Genomic DNA, 20661 nt, shown 5'->3' on the forward strand with positions numbered 1-20661 from the left:
GGCTCTCAAAGGTCGCATCTTCCTGCTGGGAGCTTTCCTCTTTTGGGGGATGTACATCCTGTTCCCCAGGGTATCTTGTCATCCAGATTAACTGTCTGGAGACATCCAGTTACCCCTTCTGCACGTAATTATTCTTCCCCTTCCTAGTCTTAGTGCTATTTTTCCAGACCCTGGGGACCGCTTCCCCCGTCCTCCTCACAGGCTGAGAGGAAAGGCTGCTGTGGGCTTCACAGGACAGGGACAGAGAAGGACGAGCCTCCAGCTGCTCCAGGGCGGGTCTGCACGTTGGTTCTGTTCTCCTGCTCTGACTCTGAGGGCGCCTCTCTCCTGGGAGGACAGCCTCCTATGGCCCAGCTGTGCCTCGCTCCCATCTAGGCCCTGGGCAATCATTTGGGCACAGTGGTGCCACCAAGAGGTGAAATAGTGTGTGGCCAAGGTCACTTAGAGGACAGACAAGGCCCACCTCTAACCCAGGAGTCCCCTTTGTCACTCTGGAGTTGTAGCTTGGCTCTGCCAGCTCTTCCTTCCCGTGCACTGTGAGGGTTTCGATGCAGCAGAGACTGTTTTTTTGGCCACGAACCAGACTGCTCTCTTTTCCACCCCCTGCCCCCCACCATACAAGGTCACACGTGTCCACAGTCACTGGAGCGAATGCCAGGTGGACAGTAGTGTGCATGCTGACTGGTCAGGTCGGCCTGCAGCTGGGCCTCACACACCCTGGCTGGAAGGGAAATGCCAGCTGCTCTCGGTCCGAGGTGTGGCTGGGGTCTCCTGCGGGTGGTGTCCAAGTCCTCCATGTGGAGGTTGGTGGAGGCAGGACGCAGGCTAGGGGTGGGCAGGGGTCGGAGGGCAGTTACCTTATATCTCAAGAAGGAAATGGAGATGGAACTAGCTCCAGAGATGGGGCCAGGAAAGACACACACACTGGCCTTACCAGGGACACATCCTTCTTAGCCATACCAGGCCCTGGCTGCGGGAGGAACAGGGTGGTCACACCCCTTTTCTAGTGCAGTGCAATGTGCCTAGTATGTGCGCTCCGGTTCACTCAGCGTAATTGCAAAAGGTGGCTGGTTTGGACAACAATTGGTAGTGTTTCCCCTAAAAATATCCTACCAAGTGGCCTACCTTGTCTGGGGACTGGATGAGGCCCCATCTCAGGTGCAGGCTGGACACATACCAGCCAGTGAGGACAGCATTGGAGACAAAGCAAAGATGGGGGAAGCCTGCAGTTAGTTTTGTTTCCCGGAATCCTGTTTCTTCTTCCCAGCCCTTCCCTGCCAGGGAGGGCTGCCCCTGCAGAAGAAGGAGACAGGCTCAACTTGGTGCCACTTATAACCATTGGAGCTTCTTCGAGGTGGCGTTTGCAGAGTCTTCATTTTGGTTCCCTGGCTGCTCTTTGTCTTGAGGATAAAGTGAAAAATCTTCCACAGGGCATATTGCACAACCTACCTGTAATAGCGTTTCTACAGGGAAAAGATGGCATCTCGAATTGAGTAATTTGAGCAGAGGTTAATACAGGGATATTTACAAAGGTGCAGCCAAGTGTGGGAAAACTACAAAGGACAGTCAGGCTCCTGGGTCTGGACAGAGGAGGGCATCGTTAACACTTCCAGGCCTGGAGGGAGGAGGGGAGGAGGTCACAGCTCCCAGGGAGAGGGGGCTCTGTGGAGGGGTCACTGGCCAGGGGCTGTGATCTTTGATGGAGGGATGCAGATAGCCTGTGGCTGCCCCTGCCCCAATATCCTGCCTCCCCCCGCCCCAGTCTCCTGCCACTGCTTCCCGTTGGCTGAACCCAAGGACAGGAAGTCGGAGCACAGAGAGCCTGTCCATGTGACCATGCAGGTCAGCCTGTAGTGGATGTGAGGGCACACAGGGACAGCAGTGCACTCTCTCGCTGCCTTCATCGCTGCTGACTGTTCTCTTCTACCAAATCCTTCTCTTCCCTGCAGTCCACATTTCCACCCTTCCACAGACTCTCCAGGAATGTTCCCAGCTCCTTTGTGCTTTCTCATCCCGCTGCTGGAAATGCCTTACCCTCCTCCCCTTTCTGTTTAACAGGCTCCTTCCATCCTCCACAGCCACCTTGACACTCACCAAGATTCAACTTGTCCTGAAAGTACCCAAGAGTCACGTGTCAGGGTCCTTGGAATAGTTTAGTATTGGGTTTTTTGTCATGGGTACAAACCAAAGTTCTGTGCCATTCATTTCAGAAAAGTCACAGCCCACTGAAGTCAGCAGAGTTTGTTTTGAGATGGTGCTACTGCTACTTTATTTGACTTGGACAGGAAGGACCAATAGGCAGGTGTACTCATGGAGAACCTTTCTGGAGGTCTACAAGTGAACCCTTCGTGATTTATCCCCAAGGCATTAGAGAAGGGAAGGAGACTGCTCCTTTGCACTGGGTCCCACACATAGTGACCAGGTGTGGAGGCAGGTATGTGCCTTTGTGTTTGTGAATGCAGATTGATGAGGACATGCAGAGTCATTATCCTCCCAGCCTGGGCCTTGGTTGGATCTTTTACGTCTCAGGGGTTTGTGAAACATGGGAGATTTTAATGAAATAATTAATGAGTGGACAGATATTTATTGTGCATTGAGTTTGTTCTCTCTACAATATTCTGTAGGGGCACGAGAGAAAATAAGGCATGGTGCTGGCCTTTCAAGAACTTACCATCAAGTCAGCAATGTAACATGCATATATACCAAAGATAAGAAAGCAGTACCTAGAATAGACTGTATAATAGGATTATTTGTTGGGTTTCTCCAATGCATTATACAAAGCAGTGCATTCCATGTGTGGTTCCGTGTAATCTTCTCATTAACCCCATGCAGAAGGAGAAGTTATTTTCACTGCCGATGACTTAAGTGAAACTCAGTAAAGTGAGATAGCCTACCTGAGGCCTGAGGGGCAAGGAGAACAGAGCTGGGACGTTCCTTTCAGTGGTCTGACTTCAAAGCCTATTCTCTTTCCTTTTGCCAACCCGCCCTCTGACTACAACCATCTACTAACCGTGTGGGATTCACAGTGCAGTGTGTGTGCAGCTGCTTTTTTGTTTTGTTTGTTTCTTTTTCTCTCGCCCTGGTTTCCTCACCTGTATCATAAGCACGCTTTCTGCTTCTACCCAGGCACAACCAGCCCTGTTATTGTTTTCATAGCTAGGAAAGATTTCATAATGCACATCCATTTTTTTATGTAAAGCAAAACTGGTAATGTCTGTGAGACGCGAGACCAGTAGAATATAAGTTTAGCGTTTTTGTCTCTGTATGGCCCAAACCAATTTTGTAAATATCAACTTGAGTTTAGACTCTAAAAAATATCCACTAGGGTCAAAATTAGCAACCTCACTAGTGACGCCGGCTCTAACAATAAGGAATCATGGTGCTAGCTGATACCCGAATGTTCAACAGATGGGTGATGAAGCATCCTAGTTTGTTGATTTCTTGGTTTCCCCCAAAGAACAGTTTCTCACAAGAGCAGATGTGCAGGCCAACCTCAGGGAACAGCGTGTGGGTATTTCTGAGCCGTTGGCATTGTCCTCTTCCACCGTGATGCCTGAGGGGAGGGGTGGGGCACAAGCCGAAGGCTCAGAGGAACCAAACTTTGGGACAGCTGGAGCATTTCTGTGTGATAAGAGGCGATTGTGACCAGGTGCTGTGAAGGGCAGAAGCTCTCATTTTGCTGTGGTTTCAAGCATTGCTTGAGACGTGCTGCCTTCTTCAAAAGCAGTCGAAGGGCCATTTGAAAGGAGGAACGGTTGCACTGCACACTGTCTGGACCCATTATTGCCCTCAGATCTTCAGGCAGGTGTGTTTAAGAAAGGCCAAGCCTGGACTTTTCTCTCTTTCTTCAATAATCCTTCTTCTATTCCAATACTCTCTTTGTCTGTCTTTAGAAGGTTCCGAGCAGACACCTTTGCTTTATTTTTCTTCCAATTCCCAGGTTCTTATCTCTTTCTTGATTCTCTCATCCTAAATCCAAAAGAGTAATAGCTTGAGGCCTTGAGTCCATACCTTTATGGTTCTATTTCTGCAATGCACATCCTGGGTTTGCTTAATCTTTTTTTGTTTTGTTTTGTTTGTTTTGTTTTTTTGGCTCTTCCTCTATGTGTGAATGCAGCACGTGCAATAAAGCCACTGTTCATCGGCACGAGATTAATGACATAGAGGGCTGCATTTTTACAGTGTTGGAACAATAGGTGCAGCTGCAGAAAATTACAGGCGTGGCAGCTTTCCCTGCCCTACCCTGCGTTCCTGTGCGTGGTTGGGAAAGTGCGCATGTGCCTGGATCCTCTTTTGGCCGACTGTACATTGAACATCGATGCAGGCAGGACACCCTCAATAATCCTGCTCCAAACGGACAGGCTTATTCTCTATTAGAAGAATATTTTCCAATAAAGGAACAAGGTGCCCAAAGACACACATAGACTAAGAAGGGCACCGTGGCTCAGCACTGAAGTGGGAAACAAATGTCCCTCCCAGGCATTCTCTCTCCCTCTCTCTCTCTCTCTCATTCTGTCCGGATCCTGCCAGGGTGCTGGAAGGGTCAGGCTATGGGAAGTCCATAGAGGCCACATGAGGAGGGGAGGGCTGAGGACTGGTGGTGATGGGAATGCCATTCACAGAAACACGGAAGGCTACGGCCACTGCCAGGGCCTGGGGTGTGGAAGGAGGTGGAGGGCAGGCATGGAAGCTGGGAGACAGAAGGGAGCTGGCCTTTCAGGGTCAAATCCAGAATCCTTAGGTGTGCAAGGGTTGTTCCTCTGTTCTATACGTGGCAGCATGGGCAGAGAGGATGCTGGTGGTGGGAGGGTTGTATGTCTTGAGATTGTAGGTGGAAAGGTAAGAGGCTTTGAAGGTTTGTTTTGGACACATCCCACCTTTTTCTTTTTCTTCTCTTCTTCTCTTCTCTTCTTCCTCCCTTCCTCCTTTCCTTCCTTCCTTTCATTTCTTTTTGAGAGGGCCTCACTCTGTCACCCAGGCTGGAGTACTGTGGTGTTATCACAGCTCACAGCAACCTCAAACTCCTGGGCTGAAGCAATCCTCCTACCTCAGCCTCCCAAGTAGCTGGGGCTACAGGTGTGTGCCACCACATCTGGCTAATTTTTTTTTCTGTTTTTTTTAAATATAGATGGGGTCTCACTATCTTGCTCAGGCTGATCTCAAACTCCTGGCCTCAAGCAGTCCTCTTGCCTTGGCCTCCCAGAGTGCTAGGATCACAGGTGTGAGCCTCCGTGCCCAGGTGCTTCCTACTCTTTCTGTCTCCGGTCTCCTTTCTCTCCTGCCATGCATCATGCTGACCTGGGACTGTTTCCCAGTATCTGAAAAGTGGTCATCTCCAGCCATGCTCACCTGGATGAGTCAGGAATAGTTGAGTTTGAAACCTTACTCATTCCTACTTAATCCTATAGTTAATCACCTTCCCGAGGAAGGTGAAATACTGCGGTGTATTCTAGGAGTAATTTTGTAGAAGAGCTATGTTAAGGGCTGTCTCTGAAAAGAGGGACCCTGTTGTCTGTGTTTCCCGCCTCCAGCCAGCTTTCACTCTGGCTGAGAGCAATTATGCCCATTTTCCCTTTTTTTTTTTTTTTTTTAACCTGGGAGAAATGTGTCCTCTGCATTGTTGAGGAGACTGGATAAATGAGACAGATAGAGGGGGGCAGGTATGAGGAGGTGACAGAGTTGGCTGCCGAGTTACCTTTGTGATCCATCTCTGCAGAAGCCAGAGTTAATTCCGTGGAGACTCAGCAAGACTGATATCCAACAGTGACAGTTTGGACATCTAAACATGACCTTGGATGTGCGCACAACCGCAGCTGAAACTATGCCAACTTCTCAGAGTCGTATATCACAGGGGCTGCATAACCGTGCTGGAAATTGGCTGGGTTCGGAGCGTTAGCGTCTTTGCAAACGAACCTCTTTGGCCTGTGGTACAGCGTTGTGTGCTGGGACAGCTTCCGTTTCAGTCCATTTTCAGTAATTAGCTGCTCACGAGGAGGCCCAGGATGGTCCTCCCATATCCATCTGGAGGTTGCGAGATGCCCTCATGGTGGACTTCAGGAACAATTATTCAAGCAGTTTAGTGTGTGTTGGGCAGCACTTCCTGCTCCATGGCCGTTCACCTGGTGTCTGGTCAGATTTCAGCCTCTCGAGAGAAATATGAAGGACTCTGCTTCTGGCTTCCCAGAACACACCAGTTACAGGAAAGTTCTCTCCTGTAAAGTAACGGAAAATCATTTCAGACAGGGGTCATTTCCTAGTGCCCATTCACTCTGCTACTCTTGTCTCAGAAACCACGTGTCTGAAGTAGTGGTTCCCAAAGAGTGGTCCCCAGACCAGCAGCATGAGTGTCACCTGGGTTGCATCAGACATGCAGATTCTCAGGCCCAGCCCAGACCTACTGGATCAGAAACTCTGCAGCCAGAGGCCAAGCAATCCCTGTTATATCACGTCTACCAGGTGATTCTGATGCACAGTGAATTTGAGATAACTGATTTAAATTTTTTTAGGAAGCCCTATAAGGACATTCAAGAATATCAAATTAAAAAAAACAAAAACAAAAACTGGGGTGAATCCTGGTTCTGCAGGGTACTATCACTGTGCTGTTAGTCAATGTGGATAATGTTTCTTAGCCTCAGTTAAACCTATCTGTAAATTGGCATTTATCGTTCACTTTATAGTGAACCCAACCAAGTTTTTGAGATGGTAAAATAGTGCATATAGGGGGCTTGCACAGTACCAGCATATAGTGAGATGTGTTTGATAAACATTGGCCATGAATGTGAATTTCTCCAGTTCTACTTGGATCCGCCCTTCAGGTTATTAATGTAAACAGTATCCCGGGTATGTAATTAGCAAAGCAAGCTGTGGAGTGTGTTGTCCTTCTTGAGGGATTTCAAACCAATGTGCTTCCAAATCCATGTTTCAAGAGAGGCAGCCTGACACAACAATTATCAGGTCTGCAGGGGGCATACGGGAAGGTAGGACGTCAGGTGCACCCTCCGTTGGCTGCACTTCTCCCCTCGTTCACACTCAGAGTCTGTTCTGGATATTGTCATCGAAGCCAAAAGGAAAGCTTAGAGTGCACTCTAGGCCTGTCCAATCTTCATGTGCATTCCATTTACCTGGATATCTTATTAAAATGTTTTCAATTCATTACATCTCAGATGAGACCTGAAACTGAATTTCCAGCAAGCTCCCACCCAGTGATGGTGATTCTGCTGTTTTGCTGACCATACTTTCACACTGCTAAGTCAGTGCTTCTCAAACCCTAACGTACATGTGACTCATTTCTAGATCTTTGCTACTCAAGCAATGGTCTAGGGGCCATCACCATTGCCATCGCCTCAGAGCTTACTAAGAATGCAGACTCTCAGGCCCCAACCCAGACCTACTGAATCAGCATCTGCTCTTCGGCAAGATCCCACGTGACTCATAAGCACAGTAAGGCTGGAGATACGTTCAACGCTGGCTCTGTGGCTTGGTTCATCTGCATAGGAACCTGCACTTGGTTTAATGCTCTGCTCTCACCATCTTGAAATTCTTGTTGATTCTTGAACAAAGGATGTTTTCATTTTTCACTGGGCCCCACAAATTATTTAGTTGGTCCTGGATACACACCTCTACACCAGTGGTTTTCAAACTTTAGCGTGTGTATGACCCAACTGGGCTATTGTTGTAAATTCATATTTTGAGGTTTTCTAAAGACTTTGAACTAGTAGCCTGGGGGGCGAGACCAAGAATCTGTAATAGATCACTCATGTGGTTCTAAAGTAAGTGGTCCATGCCCACTTCGAAAAATAGTCCCCTGATCTTTCCCTAGTTAGGTCTTCTACCATTTTCATGCTGTGTCGGAGTGACGCCAGAGAGACCCTACATCTCTCCTACATTGCCAGAAAATGCAATAAGCTACTCAAAACTTGCTGGACACCAGAGCAAAGGTGCTTCTGGGTGGGCAGTTTTCCCCACAGGAGCTCTCAGCAAAGCATCCAACTGTGCCTAAGTGGCCCTGCAATAATGGTGTGACATTTACGCAAATAAAGCAGAAAGGATGCACAGTGCGGGATGTCTCATCCGGAAAGGTACTGCCTGAGGAAGCAGGTGTGTTCAGTAGCAGTTGTATGATGGTCACAGACCATTTTGAGAATCCAATGGAAGCAATTGTCCCTCTACCTGAAAAAAATCACCTTTGCATATTCTGAGATGCACACAGGACCAGGAATTAGGAGACCTGGCTGAGAGGTCCAACTTTAGCACTTCTTAGCTCTTTCCTTGGACAAGTCTCCAGACCACTCAGAACCCTAGAGTCCTGGTCTTTAAAGTAAAGAATATGCAGGAGCCTCTACCGCACAGATTTGTTACAAAAATCAAATGAGACAGCTAGAATGTAAACGTGCTTTGTTCACTGTAAGAGAATGTATGCATTTGAAGCATCATTCTACGTACCGTGCTGCGTTGCTATTTTGAGCACTGTCGTTAGGATCAGGACACTATTTATGAGCTTAGCCCAAGGCCATAGCTCATACTTGGTGTAGCGAGAGAGGAAAACGAATGCAGACAGGAAGACATGATGAGGACTTGGCGAGAGTTGCTGGGAAATTTGGAAGGGTGGAAAAGAGGAAGGGAGCTTCCACAATTTGAGGACTCCAGATGCAAAAAGAAAAAGAAAGAAAATCTATTTTTATACATGCAGACAGTTTTGAGATTTTGGAAAATGCCTTTAGTCTAGCAGTAACTGCACATTTCTGCCCTGGGTGTAATGAAGACAAATAGCAATGGTGATGGTCCATATTTAGTTTTGACTTCAGAAGCCTCCCAGCGGAGTTCGCTGTTCTGTGATGAGAGGAATGACAGTTGGTAGTTAAAAGCTGGGTCTCTGATCTAGCACATGTTAACTGTATGACTTGGAGGATTATTTAGTTTCTCGGTTCTTCAGTTCCTTTTCCAATAGAACATTCCTCATAGGTTTGTTATAAGTGTCAAATGACTTAGGACACCTCAAATACCTGGAAAGAAATGTGATGGGTTAGTGCCATCCGTATCATGGCAATCCCTGAACAAAGGGAAGGCCGGTGGTATTCGAAGGGCCCAGCCATTCTGGGCATGCAAGATGCCTCCAGGTTATACGTGGGAAGTTATTTGAAGTAGTCCTGTGCTCAAGTGGTTTCAGAAGCACTGAACGGCTCAGGACCCAGAAGTCTGAGACAGCCAATGTTCTGAGGCTATAATCCTATAAGGCCGCTGCTGTGTTCCAGAAAGTTGCACAGTTGACAAATCACATAAAGGAAATGTATGTGCGTATCCTGGGGGAATGGGGGAAAGACGAGGCGTGGTGACAAGACATCCTAGCCTAGCCACGAAAACCCAACTCTGATGCCTCCTACCTTTTCTCTTGTCCTTTAATTTTTCTGTCTGGTCTTCCCTTTAGGTGCACAATTGACAACCGGGTCACCCGGGTGGCCTGGCTAAACCGCAGCACGATCCTCTATGCTGGGAACGACAAGTGGTGCCTGGATCCTCGTGTGGTCCTCCTGAGCAACACGCAAACCCAGTACAGCATCGAGATCCAGAACGTGGATGTGTATGACGAGGGCCCATACACCTGCTCCGTGCAGACAGACAACCACCCAAAGACCTCACGGGTCCACCTCATTGTACAAGGTAGGTGGCTGGGGCGTGGCTGGGAGGTCTGGCTGGCTGGCTGGCCGGGAAAGCCTGTATTAAGAAATTTTCTGTGATCCTCAACAGAGATGAGTTCTACTTGCTCTGTCTGGCCAGGACACTTTCTTGGTTGTCATTTTGCAGTTAGAACCTGAATTTTCCAATAATTTGTCCATTGAGTGGGACTAGAATTTTTTGTTCTCTTTTGTTCCAATAATATCGTTTCTCAGAAATTTATCTTTTAATTATTGCTTTCCTTGGCATTTTTCTCCCCTAAGCTTTTTTTGTTTATTTGTTTTTTTCTTTTTTTCTAAGATTTCGTTCAACTTCAAGATTGCTTTATTTTAGGACAAGCATTTTCAGTGCACTCCTGGCAGTGCACATATGCCGTGCCCTAGGCCAGCCTTGAAAGAATGCAGAGCCAACTAAAATGTTCTGGGCACTTCAGCCCCCAGCTGCACCCTTCACAAGCACCCCCTTGCTTCCAGCTCACTGGCACCTCTCTCCTCTCCCAGCTCGGTTTTTGATACCATGCCTTCCCTTCCATACCTACGTCTGGTTCTCCCTGTTCCGGTTGCACCATAGCTCTTCTTCTGCATGTCCCAAACCCAGTTTGTCAGGCCTTGTGTGTTTGCTTGTTTTGTTTCTTGCATTTCTCTTGGTCCTGCTCTCTGTTTCTTAGCCCCTGGGAACAGCGCTCACCTCTTCCCCACGAAGCAGAACTGGTCCCAGGGCATTCAGACAGCACTTAACCAGGCGGACAGCTTCCTGGTTAGTGAGTGAGAGCTAGAGTCAGACTTGGCTGCTTTCTAGCTGTGAGGGCTTAATCAAGTTATTTCCATGCTTCAGGGTTCTCTTTCTGTAAAACGGGAACAATGTGGGGATTGAATGTTAAACGTACTAACACGTAAACATGCAGAAGAGGGCCTGGCACATGGAAGTGCTATTTAGGCATTAGCTATTTGGGTTTTCCTCTCTCTCTCTCTCTCTCTCTCTCTCTCTCGTGCTATTGTTATTTTTTAACTTTTTAAACACCTTCTTCAGTGGACCAAATGCCTCATAAGCATGAGCCCCTGAGCGAAGGAGTGCCAGCTCCTCTGTTAGACTTTCTTCCCAGCCCGCCTCCGAGTTCCCTTCCTCCAGCTCCATGGCAGTCCCAGGGCAATGAACTCCTCTGCTGGAGGGTCCATCAGCCGACCCCCTTGTCAGCATGTTCAAGCCAGGGGTGCAGAGCTGTGGGACTACTGGTTAGAGACATAATGGGAAGGAAGGTGACTTGAGAAGATCCCATATGCGCTGGAAGAGGTAGTAGGGCAGCTGGCTGCAGGCCGCGGGAGAAGGGAAGGTGCGGGTCATTGATCAGCACTGAGGAGAGTGAGTGAGACAGGGTGAGTGGCTACGAGAGGACGTCCCAGAGTAAGAGCAGTGCTGGATTGGCCCTGAGAGTACCAAAGTGATGCCAGCGGGTCGTTGGAGCCCCCTGCTCTGTGGCAGAGTTGGTCACACCAGGTGTTTATTATTTTTTTGCTTACTCTGTCTTCCCTGAAGAAAATTATGATGGCTTTTTCTTAATTGGTTCTATAAATGAATACTTTTCAAACTGGTGTGTGCATATCGCATTTTTAAAGGCAATGGAATTAACACAGGTGGTATCAGAATGTATTACAAATAGCAGAGTAGGTATTGCTCTGTGAGATTTTTGCATCAGTGTGTATATATATTTTTAATATAAAATGTATTTTTTATTGTGGATAAGTAGGCCAAAACATGATTGAGAATCCCCCTGGGATTCCCCGGGAATCCCTGGGCAGGCCCGTCGAATGCCCCAGTGCCACCACACACTCTGTCCTGGGCTGCTCTTGAGGCCCTCCCTCCGCCCCCCCCCCATGCACGCTGATCTGTGAGAGCAGAATACATAGTGACGACAATGAGAGACTAGGAACTAGGAATTATTACAGACATTTGCTTTAGAGAGCAGGGCCTTCATGGAACTTGAAAATGGAAGGAATTGTAAAAAATGCCTCCTTGAAAACAAAAACCATGTTTTTGTCATTTTTTCCTTAAGCCACACCCCCTCACATGCCCACACACCCCTGCCCTAAACATCTGGCAGAGTACCTTATACAAAGTGAATATTTAATAAACGCTTATTGAGACAAATAGCTCGAATTATAGGCAGGCGATCTTACATGGGCTCCCAGAGAGGGTTGAGTATTTGTGGGGGTGCGGTGCTGGGAGGGGGTGGGGAGGATGGAGTCTGCATCAGTCTTCACTTACGTCCAGGCTAATGGAAAATGTCTAATCCCCAGCTAGGTGTTCCCATCTGTGACTTGGCTAGGTGCCCTCTTAGCATGACACACCACCTCAAGTATTGGAATCTCATCTTGGGCTAATTTTCGAATGCTGATGGGTGTATTGATCTGGAAACAAGCTGGGTTAAAAAAGGCATTGGTCTTGTACACAGACTCAGCCCAAGCTAATCCTCTGTCGATATGCCTGGACTGAGTATTATTGACACTTTAATGAATAGAGGACCATAGTTTTCTCAGGGCCAACCTGACCCCCTCTTCAAAGCAATCAGACAAACTAAACAGAGCCAGACTCCTCTGTTTTTGTATTGGAAAGAGGATGTACCACCATCCTGGATTAAAAAAAGAAATATATTTATCTTGGGATCGTTTATTATACTGAACATAAACCCTAATTCCCCTAGCACAAGCTGACTGTCTGGATTTGAAGTTGCTATTCAACCCTGAGCAGAATGCTGCTGGAATAAAAGTTAGGTATATTAAGTTTTCAAAATGGTATTATGGTCATTTAAAAAAAGAACTAAAAACAGCAGCAACAAAAAGGAACTAAATTCTGCCCACGAGTATGTGTACTCGTGTGTATGTAGCCAGCTTCATATATGAATAAGCCCACACAGGAGGAAGGTCATGGCGTTTTCACAGTATGGTGCAAGCTGCTTCAGGTCTGGGGTTATAGCTTTCCCTTTACTGTCAAATATCCCACATCCCCTAGTACGTGGTGCTGGATCCCGTTCTCTGGTTGCTAGTCAGCATGCTTAGTTCTTGCCGGCAGCCTTGGTCTCCAGGCCATCACATAGGGCAAGTCTCCCGGACAAGCTAGGAGCAAGTGCCATCCTTGGGGAGGAGGGACCCTGGAGCCAGCATGGGAGGGAGGTGGAGGAGAAGGCAGTGCAAGGTGGTGGGTGAGCAGGGGCACAAGAGAACTGAGCTATAGCTGCTTGCTAGAGTGTCTATTTAAAAGTGAATATAAGAGCCGGGCGCGGTGGCTCACGCCTGTAATCCTAGCACTCTGGGAGGCCGAGGCGGGCGGATTGTTTGAGCTCAGGAGTTCGAAACCAGCCTGAGCAAGAACGAGACCCCCTCTCTACTAAAAATAGAAAGAAATGAATCGGACAACTAAAAATATATAGAAAAAATTAGCCGGGCATGGTGGCGCATGCCTGTAGTCCCAGCTACTCGGGAGGCTGAGGCAGGAGGATCGCTTGAGCCCAGGAGTTTGAGGTTGCTGTGAGCTAGGATTATGCCACGGCACTCTAGCCCAGGCAACAGAGTGAGACTATGTCTCAAAAAAAAAAAAAAAAAAAAAAAAAAAGTGAATTTAAATTAGCTAAAACCAAATAAAATTAAAAATCGGCATCTTCAGTCACACTAGCCACATCCCAGTGCTTTAATAGTCATGTGTGACGGAGGCTCCTGTGTTAGTCTATTTTGCGTTGCTGTAAAGGAACACCTGAGGCTGGGTAAATAGAGAGAAGAGGTTTATTTGGCTCACAATTCTGTGGGCTGTACGAGAAGCGAGGCACAGGCATCAGCTTCTGGTGAGAGCCTCAGGCTGCTTCCACCCAAGGTGGAAGGTGAAGGGGAGCCAGTGTGTGCAGAAGTCACGTGGCAAGAGGAAGCAAGGAAGGGAGGGAGGTGCCAGGCTCATTTTAACAACCATCTCTCACCAGAAATAGTAGAGCGAGAACTCACTCTCCTGCCCCCCATGATGGATACATTAATCTATTCATAAGGGCTCCACCCTCGTGACCCAGCATCTTCCATTAGGCCCTACCTCCAACATCAGGCCTCAGATTTCAACATGAGGTTTGCGAGGACAAACATCCAAACCATAGCCCTCTGATTTGGACAGGTCAGACGTAGACCATTTATGTGAACTTCCATCATAGAAAGCTCTCTTAGGCAGGGGTGTAAGTGGTTACCATTAAGGAACAGCAGGTGTTAAAGCTAGAATGGTTTTCCTTGACCTGAAGGGCCAGGTATGGTGTGAAAAGGAGAATGGAATTTTGGAAAGAGGATGGACATTAAAAAAAGATGGTGGTTGTTTACACACAAGAAAGAATTGTTGAAAAATTGGAGCAATGGGGTTCATACGGTAACTAGGACAGAGAAGAAAGTCGAGAGTCCAAAGAAATATCTGAAGGAGAATATGCAGAGTTCAGGGAGAGGCTAAGTGTGAGCGGAGGAAGGCGAATCCTCCAGGACGCAGATTTGCACCGTGCAGCCCTGGGGGAGGTCAGTACCAACATAGCTAAAGCATCGCATGCTCAAACTGACTCATCAGCGGAGGTGAATGGGTTCAGACTTCTTGACTGCGAGATGTTTTGAATACTCCATTCAAAATGTGAAAAGTAAGAAATGCCACCCATGGATTTGGGTGTCCACTTAGGCAACCACAGCATAATCTTTTAGGTCAGAGTGAGGGAGGAACATCTAAGTTTATTAAAACATCAGTCTCATGATTCCCACCCCCTTTACCTTGGGGTTTTCTGCTTTCTGAGTGCCATAAATAAGTGGCTGCTTCTGAAGTCCAGCTGAGTATTTTAGCCCTTCCACCCTCTTCATCCTGCTGCCACACCAACCTTCTTTTACATCTAAAATGTCCACGCCCCTGTCTCCATTGTTACCTGGGACAAGGCCACCTCTTGGGAAACACAGAGCCGGTAAAACACTCAGTGGCACTGAGTTGTTTGCCAAATTAAGGACATCTTGGGAAGCCATCACAAAAGCCCTGTTGGTATTTCTGAGAACCTATGAACGATGGTTTAGCAAAACTGTGCTGTGGTTATCTAGAGAGCATTAGGAAAGGTCCGTCTTATCCAAGCATGGGAAACTTACTTCTCAGCCTTGACTGGTGTACCTGCAGGACTTTAATCTCACTTAGAGACACATTTGCATGACAAAATTGTAGAATACAGTGCTTATAAAAACAGGGACATTAGTGTAATAAAAATAAAAAAGCTTTTAGCCTCTTTATCTGTTTTCCAGGCCCTATCTAGGCCTCTCTTTTGTCATTGGTGCATCTAATCACCCCCTCCCTTTTGTTTGGTGAAAATGAGTTTCCCTATTTCTTCCTGGGCAGAATTAATCTGAAAATCCCTGCTATTGTTTGATAGTTAATTACCTGCCTTTGGAGTCAAACAGCTCTGAAGCTCAGTGAAGGGAGGGAAACAGTAACGTCTATGGAATGGGACAGGAATAGGGAGGGAAGCCAGGACATTGCCATCCACTCTCTGTGTTAGTGCAATTCCAGGGAGAAACGAACTAGGCTGGACAGACTTCCAGCCCAGGCAGGTGACTTGCACAAAACCAGATCTTTGGCTGTACCAGTCCTTTATTTACCTTTTCTTGTCTCCCCGTTCCTAACCTACTCTCAGCTTACCTGCCTCGTATATACAACTGTGTTGCTTTCCAACCCTGAATAATTAGTTGACCTTATCAAGCCACTCGTTATTGTGATTAAGAGAACAGGAACAATAACTTTTAATTTCTGGACACCCACGCCCCATAGATGCCCTCCTCCCAACCCTGAACAAAAGGAAATCTGTAACACAAAATATCAAAGGAAATAATGTGATCTAATCCTTACTTTGAAAGCAAAGTTAAGATTTCCTCTCTGCAGACCCATCATCACGCAGAAGGCACCCTGCCCTCCTGGCACTGCAGGGCTCCCCTGGCGCTCTGAAGATCTTTGCACCAACACTTTCCATTCCAGCTGAGCCCGTGGTGGAGGAAAACATTGTGATCCAATTCTGAGTAGACCGAAGTCCCCTTCTGAGTGCATCCGTGTTCTCTCGGTGTCAGCAGCCCCATGTGACAGACAGTGGGCACACTTGCCTTTCCAAGTGACGTCTCCTTTTCCTGTCCCATTCAAGAAATAGTTGAAAATGCACATTTGGTTTGGTCACATAAGACCGTGCATCTAAATTTGATAGAATTGTGAAAAAGTCAGGAAATTAAATTTCACTACAAAATTGGAGTGCTCCTCAAAGCACCCTTGAGAATGGCAAGGAAGTAGGGCATTTTACCTGAAATTGATTTACAAAATCTAGACAGCATGCAGATGAGGCGACTCAGTTCTACCTGGTGAGTTTTTAAATTTCCTGAAGTAGTTACTGACAATGGAGGGACAGAATTTGTCAGAAAGGCTAGACCAATGCTAACATTTCAGTAAGCCCACTAGAAACAGTAGCTGTCTGCTAAGCCAAATAGGGCAGAGTGAAGTAGTATCAGCAAAATGCTATGATGAAAGTCATATTGGTTTAATAATGGAATTTTCTGTGTCTTCTGGTATGGTGAGGGGAGAGGTCCTCGTGTTTTCTAAGCAGTTGGGAAAACTTTGTTTCTGTCTCAGAACAGATAACACTAGGGTCCCCCTGTCTGAGCCCCTCATACCCACTTATGGCTCTAACAGAGCAGAAAGTCTAGGTGACCCTGTTGCTTCACAGCAGACACTTACAGGAGCCAGGCAGCGCCTGTCCAGGTGAGGAGTTACGGCTCCCCGGTGAAAGGCTGGAAGCAACCACTGCGTTCTTATCCCCAGGTGCCTTTCCCCAGGGACTCAGAGCTGCCTCTGAGCTGCCTCAAATTCCAACACCACAGAATTGAAAAAGTGGCTCTTATTCCTTCTGGATCTTGATTTCTTCTGCAGCCTCCAAGCGAGAAATGTTGTCATGTTATTTTAGGGAAAGGACAAACATCAGATCTTGAATAAGCGGCATTTTCAAGATACATTCCTTTAGACTCCCATTCCCATACCAGAAGTGCTGATTTATTCAAGCTGAACTTGAAGCAAATGTTGTTGATTAAGGGTTGGATGAGGTCTTTTTAGGGTCCCAGGACCCACCAGTACAGATCTGGCTAATCCTAGAATGTGTCCAAAAAGACCCTCATTACCATATTCCTGAAGGTTTCAGTAGGTATAGAGAGATATCAAGGGCAGCATCACTGATCTTGATGACATAACTGTCACAAGAAAACTCTTAGGTACTCAAGAGATGGAGAGACTCTGACCATTCTTCTCTATGAAATTAAAATACTTAGCATCTTAGGGCTTGGGGATATGCTAGTGAGAAGGGCTCTCAGTCCATCTGTTGTCAGATTGAGGATTTTCATTTGACACCTTTCAATTCCATTTAACAGCATTTTGAAGCCAGATGCTGGGAACACGAAGATTCCGACAGAGCTTCTGCCCTGTCTAGCAGAAGAGACCACGGTAATAGTAAATCACTGTTTCGTAAGGTAACAGGAATTAGGCTGTTTGTGCCTGTAGAGGCACCGAAATCAAGTAATTGAGTTTATCTGCAAAATTAGGCAAAACTACAAGGTTACATTTCACAAGGGTCTTCAGTGATGAGTAGAGCTTTGGGGGGGACTCTGGAGAGGAGACCAAACCCCAGGCAGGAGCAACGTGCAAAGCTTTAAAGCTAGAAAGTCTGAAAGTGGATGACATGTTGGAGGAAGGGTGGGGACACTAACGTGGTAACAGAGCAGGTTCCTGGGGTGAAATCACTGGATATATGGCCAGAAAGGTAGGCTGCATCACAGTTTTAGATGAAGCCCTGTAGATTTTCAGCACAGACTTGGTTTTTCTTGATGTTCTACAAGGTTGCTACTTCTTTTCCTCAGGAAATGTGTATTAGGTTGTTTTGGCAATGGACAAATACTCAGAAAGGCTATCAGTGGAATGGAACATGACAAGTATCGGGTCAATAAATCTTGGGAGGAAAGAAGAAGTATTGGAAGGAAAGAACATGTTCATTTCCAACTGGTTCTATGTCCCTTGCACAGTTAAGACACAAAGGGGAAAGGTTGCCAAAGACTTTTCTAGCAACAAGTCAATTTTTGGAGGCAGTAAAATATATGTTTTATAACTGCAGTGGCAGTAATGATTATTTTTCCACTGTATAGTTAAGGTGCATGTCTTTGTGTACTAGCAAATAGAATACGAGGTACTGGGTTTTGCTCTGTCATTGGGGTGGTCGCTCCAGAGAGGGTGAAGATGCTGCCAGGAGAAATGGCAGTTGCGGGAAGGGTCTCCAGCCCGCGGGTCCTCAGCAGCCACCTGGGAGCACGTGTGCAGATGAGGAGCAGAGTCCCTGTTTCAGTGTCTCCAGGCTAATTTAGACTTTGTGATGTCACCACTTGGAATATACATTAAGACTTATATTCCCATTGAATATCGCCTGGGGTAAATGAATGCCTAACGTTGGTATAGAATCTAATTGGCTTCTGTTGGAGCTCGGCTTAGTGGTGGAATTTGCTCCTGGAGTTTTTGGAGCACCACGCTTCTCTTTTGAGAGATCTTCATTTCATGTTATTTGAGAAAGAATTTATTGATGCGAAATTAGGGCAGTTTAATTTGGTGGCATGTTTTCTTTATGTCTCAATTATATATTCATGTCTTTGTGGTAAACTCAGCTGGTGGGGGGATTAAGAATTCAAAATAGAGGATTTCACTTGGCAAGTAGTGCTTTCTACTGTGATTAATTGGGAGTCTGCACAATGAACCTGGCGTTGGCTCCGTCGGGGATTGCATAGCTTAGTAGAAAGAAGTAAATTTCAGGATTTAAGAGTCTTGGGTTCCAGTCTAAATTTTGGTAATAATTACCTGGAAAAATGACCTCCTTGTTTAAGCTATTCCAAATTAGGTATTACCGATTAGATACTTTATAGAAATGTTTTGATATATCCCACAATCTGATTTGGAGCAAGGTGCCAAGTAGAAGCAGGAAGCAGAACGTGACGATATAGCAACACCCTTCATTTCTGCAATCATTTACTGTCAGTAAAGGTTTCCAGTTCTTCATCCATTTGTCCCATCCTGGTTCCTCTGAACAGACCAGATCCTCTGTGCCAGGAGTGCATGTGTGTTCCATGGCTGGTGTGGGTCCCCGTTCGCAAGAACTAGTTTGGATGGTGTCCCTTTTCCCCGCCCTAATCCCCTCCCCTGAACTCTAGTGTTCTCGGCTTTCTGGCCTCCTGACCTGGTGCTGCTCCTCAGCTCTCTTGTCACCATCTCCTTTGTTCTCACAGTTCTGTTTGGGCACAGTGTATGGTGGTCTTATAATCCTAAATCCTGGGCTTCACAGAGTGGACACTTTTGCCAGCACTGTCCCTTATTCTGAGGACCAGGCCAGCCAAGCCCTTTCTCCTTACTCTGAGAAGGGAAGATTGGAAATTTTGATTTTTTCCCCCTTTTACACATGCATAGACTACCATGTGTCAAGTACTGAAATAGAGGTTGGAAGAGATACAGGGATGAGTGAGATCCATCGCTAACGTCAGGATGTAGAGTGGGGTGGGGCAGCGATTAAGGTGCAAAAGGGAGCTTCCAGGACAGAGCCACCCGGGGGAATCCTGGGACTGAGAGAGAGGCGCCTCCGAGCTTGGGAGCAGGGCTTCACGTCCATAGCACCTGACTGCTAGAATAAAAATAAATAACGAGTCTGCTCACACCCACTCTGCTCCCCTCACCCACGCTTTCTGCACTTGCAGCCAAAGTGATCTTCTCAAACGCAAATCTGATGGCACCTCAAGGACTTCTTGGCTGAGGAGAGCCAGCTCCTTAGCAAGGAGTGGATAGTCCTGGGGCTCTGTTCCGGGGAACCGCCACTCCTGATCCATGCCACGCTCCTGCCTCGCTATTTTCATTTTAGTTTATTTTACTTTTCTTGTTCTTTCTGGGCACAGGCCTTTTGTACATTCCTGCCTCGCCCCTCTGCCTGGAGTTCTCTTCCACTTCTCACCCACTTAATCCTATTTATCCTTAAACACTGACTCAAATGCCACTTCTACAGGGATGCTTTTCAGATCCCCCGGTGTGGGCTAACCACCCCACCACCACACTCACCTCTCCCAAGAGTTAGAGCATGGTTCTTTGCGGTTCTTGCCACACTTAGAATTTGGCATTTGCTTGCGTGACTAGTTGATTAAGTCTGTTTTCCTGAGGGCACAGGGCGGGGAGGGGGCATGTCTGTTATGCATTCTATACCCAGTGCCTGGAACTTAATAGGGGCTCAGGGACAATTTGTTGGATACTGAACAGATCTATAACGTTTCTTTTTTTTTTTTTTTATCATTAAACAAAATAATTCACTTGCTGTGTTTTGTTCAGTACTTGTAGTAGGCTGAATAATCCCCAACCAAAGACATCAGATCCTAATCCCTACAACCCATGAATGTACTTTATAGGGAGGAGTCTTTGCAGATGTGATTACGTGAAGGATTTAATATAGGGGCATTGTCACCTGAAGGATTTAATATAGGGGCATTGTCCTGGGCCCTAAATGCAATCGCATGCATGCTTACAAAAGAGAGGCAGAGCGGGATCTGACAGAAACACACACAGAGGACACGGCAATGTTAAGACGGCAGCAGAGAGATTTGCAGGTGCTGACCTTGAAGATTAGAGAGATGTGGCCACAAGCCAAGGCATGGCAGCAGCCTGCAGCGACTGGAAGAATCAGGCACCGATTTTCTTCTGGAGCCTCCAGAGGAAGCCAAGCCCTACTGATTCCTTGAGTTCAGCCCAGTGAAAGCGATTTTGGACTTCTGGCCTCCAGAATTGCAAGAGAATAAATTTCTGTCATTTTAAGCCACCAAATCTATGAAAAAGTGTTATAGCAACAGGAAACTAACACACTGGCCTTCAATGTTTTGAGTCCTTGATGGCTGGAAGTCGAAAATAATTGTA

The 20661-nt window shown here is 46.8% G+C and overlaps 1 protein-coding gene across 5 annotated transcripts in view; it reads left to right on the plus strand.

Annotated features, from left to right (window-relative positions):
• Positions 1 to 20661, plus strand: part of NTM (neurotrimin) — a 980258-nt gene that overhangs the window by 795288 nt on the left and 164309 nt on the right. For all 5 annotated transcript variants that reach the window (XM_012644302.1, XM_012644301.1, XM_012644303.1 and 2 more), the window contains one exon: positions 9425 to 9657. In XM_012644302.1, coding sequence (XP_012499756.1) covers positions 9425 to 9657 — 233 coding nt within the window. The remainder of the gene's footprint in view (positions 1 to 9424; positions 9658 to 20661) is intronic.

Source organism: Propithecus coquereli, unplaced genomic scaffold, assembly GCF_000956105.1.
Source record: "Propithecus coquereli isolate 6110/MARCELLA unplaced genomic scaffold, Pcoq_1.0 Scaffold209, whole genome shotgun sequence".
Classification (NCBI taxonomy): domain Eukaryota; kingdom Metazoa; phylum Chordata; class Mammalia; order Primates; family Indriidae; genus Propithecus; species Propithecus coquereli.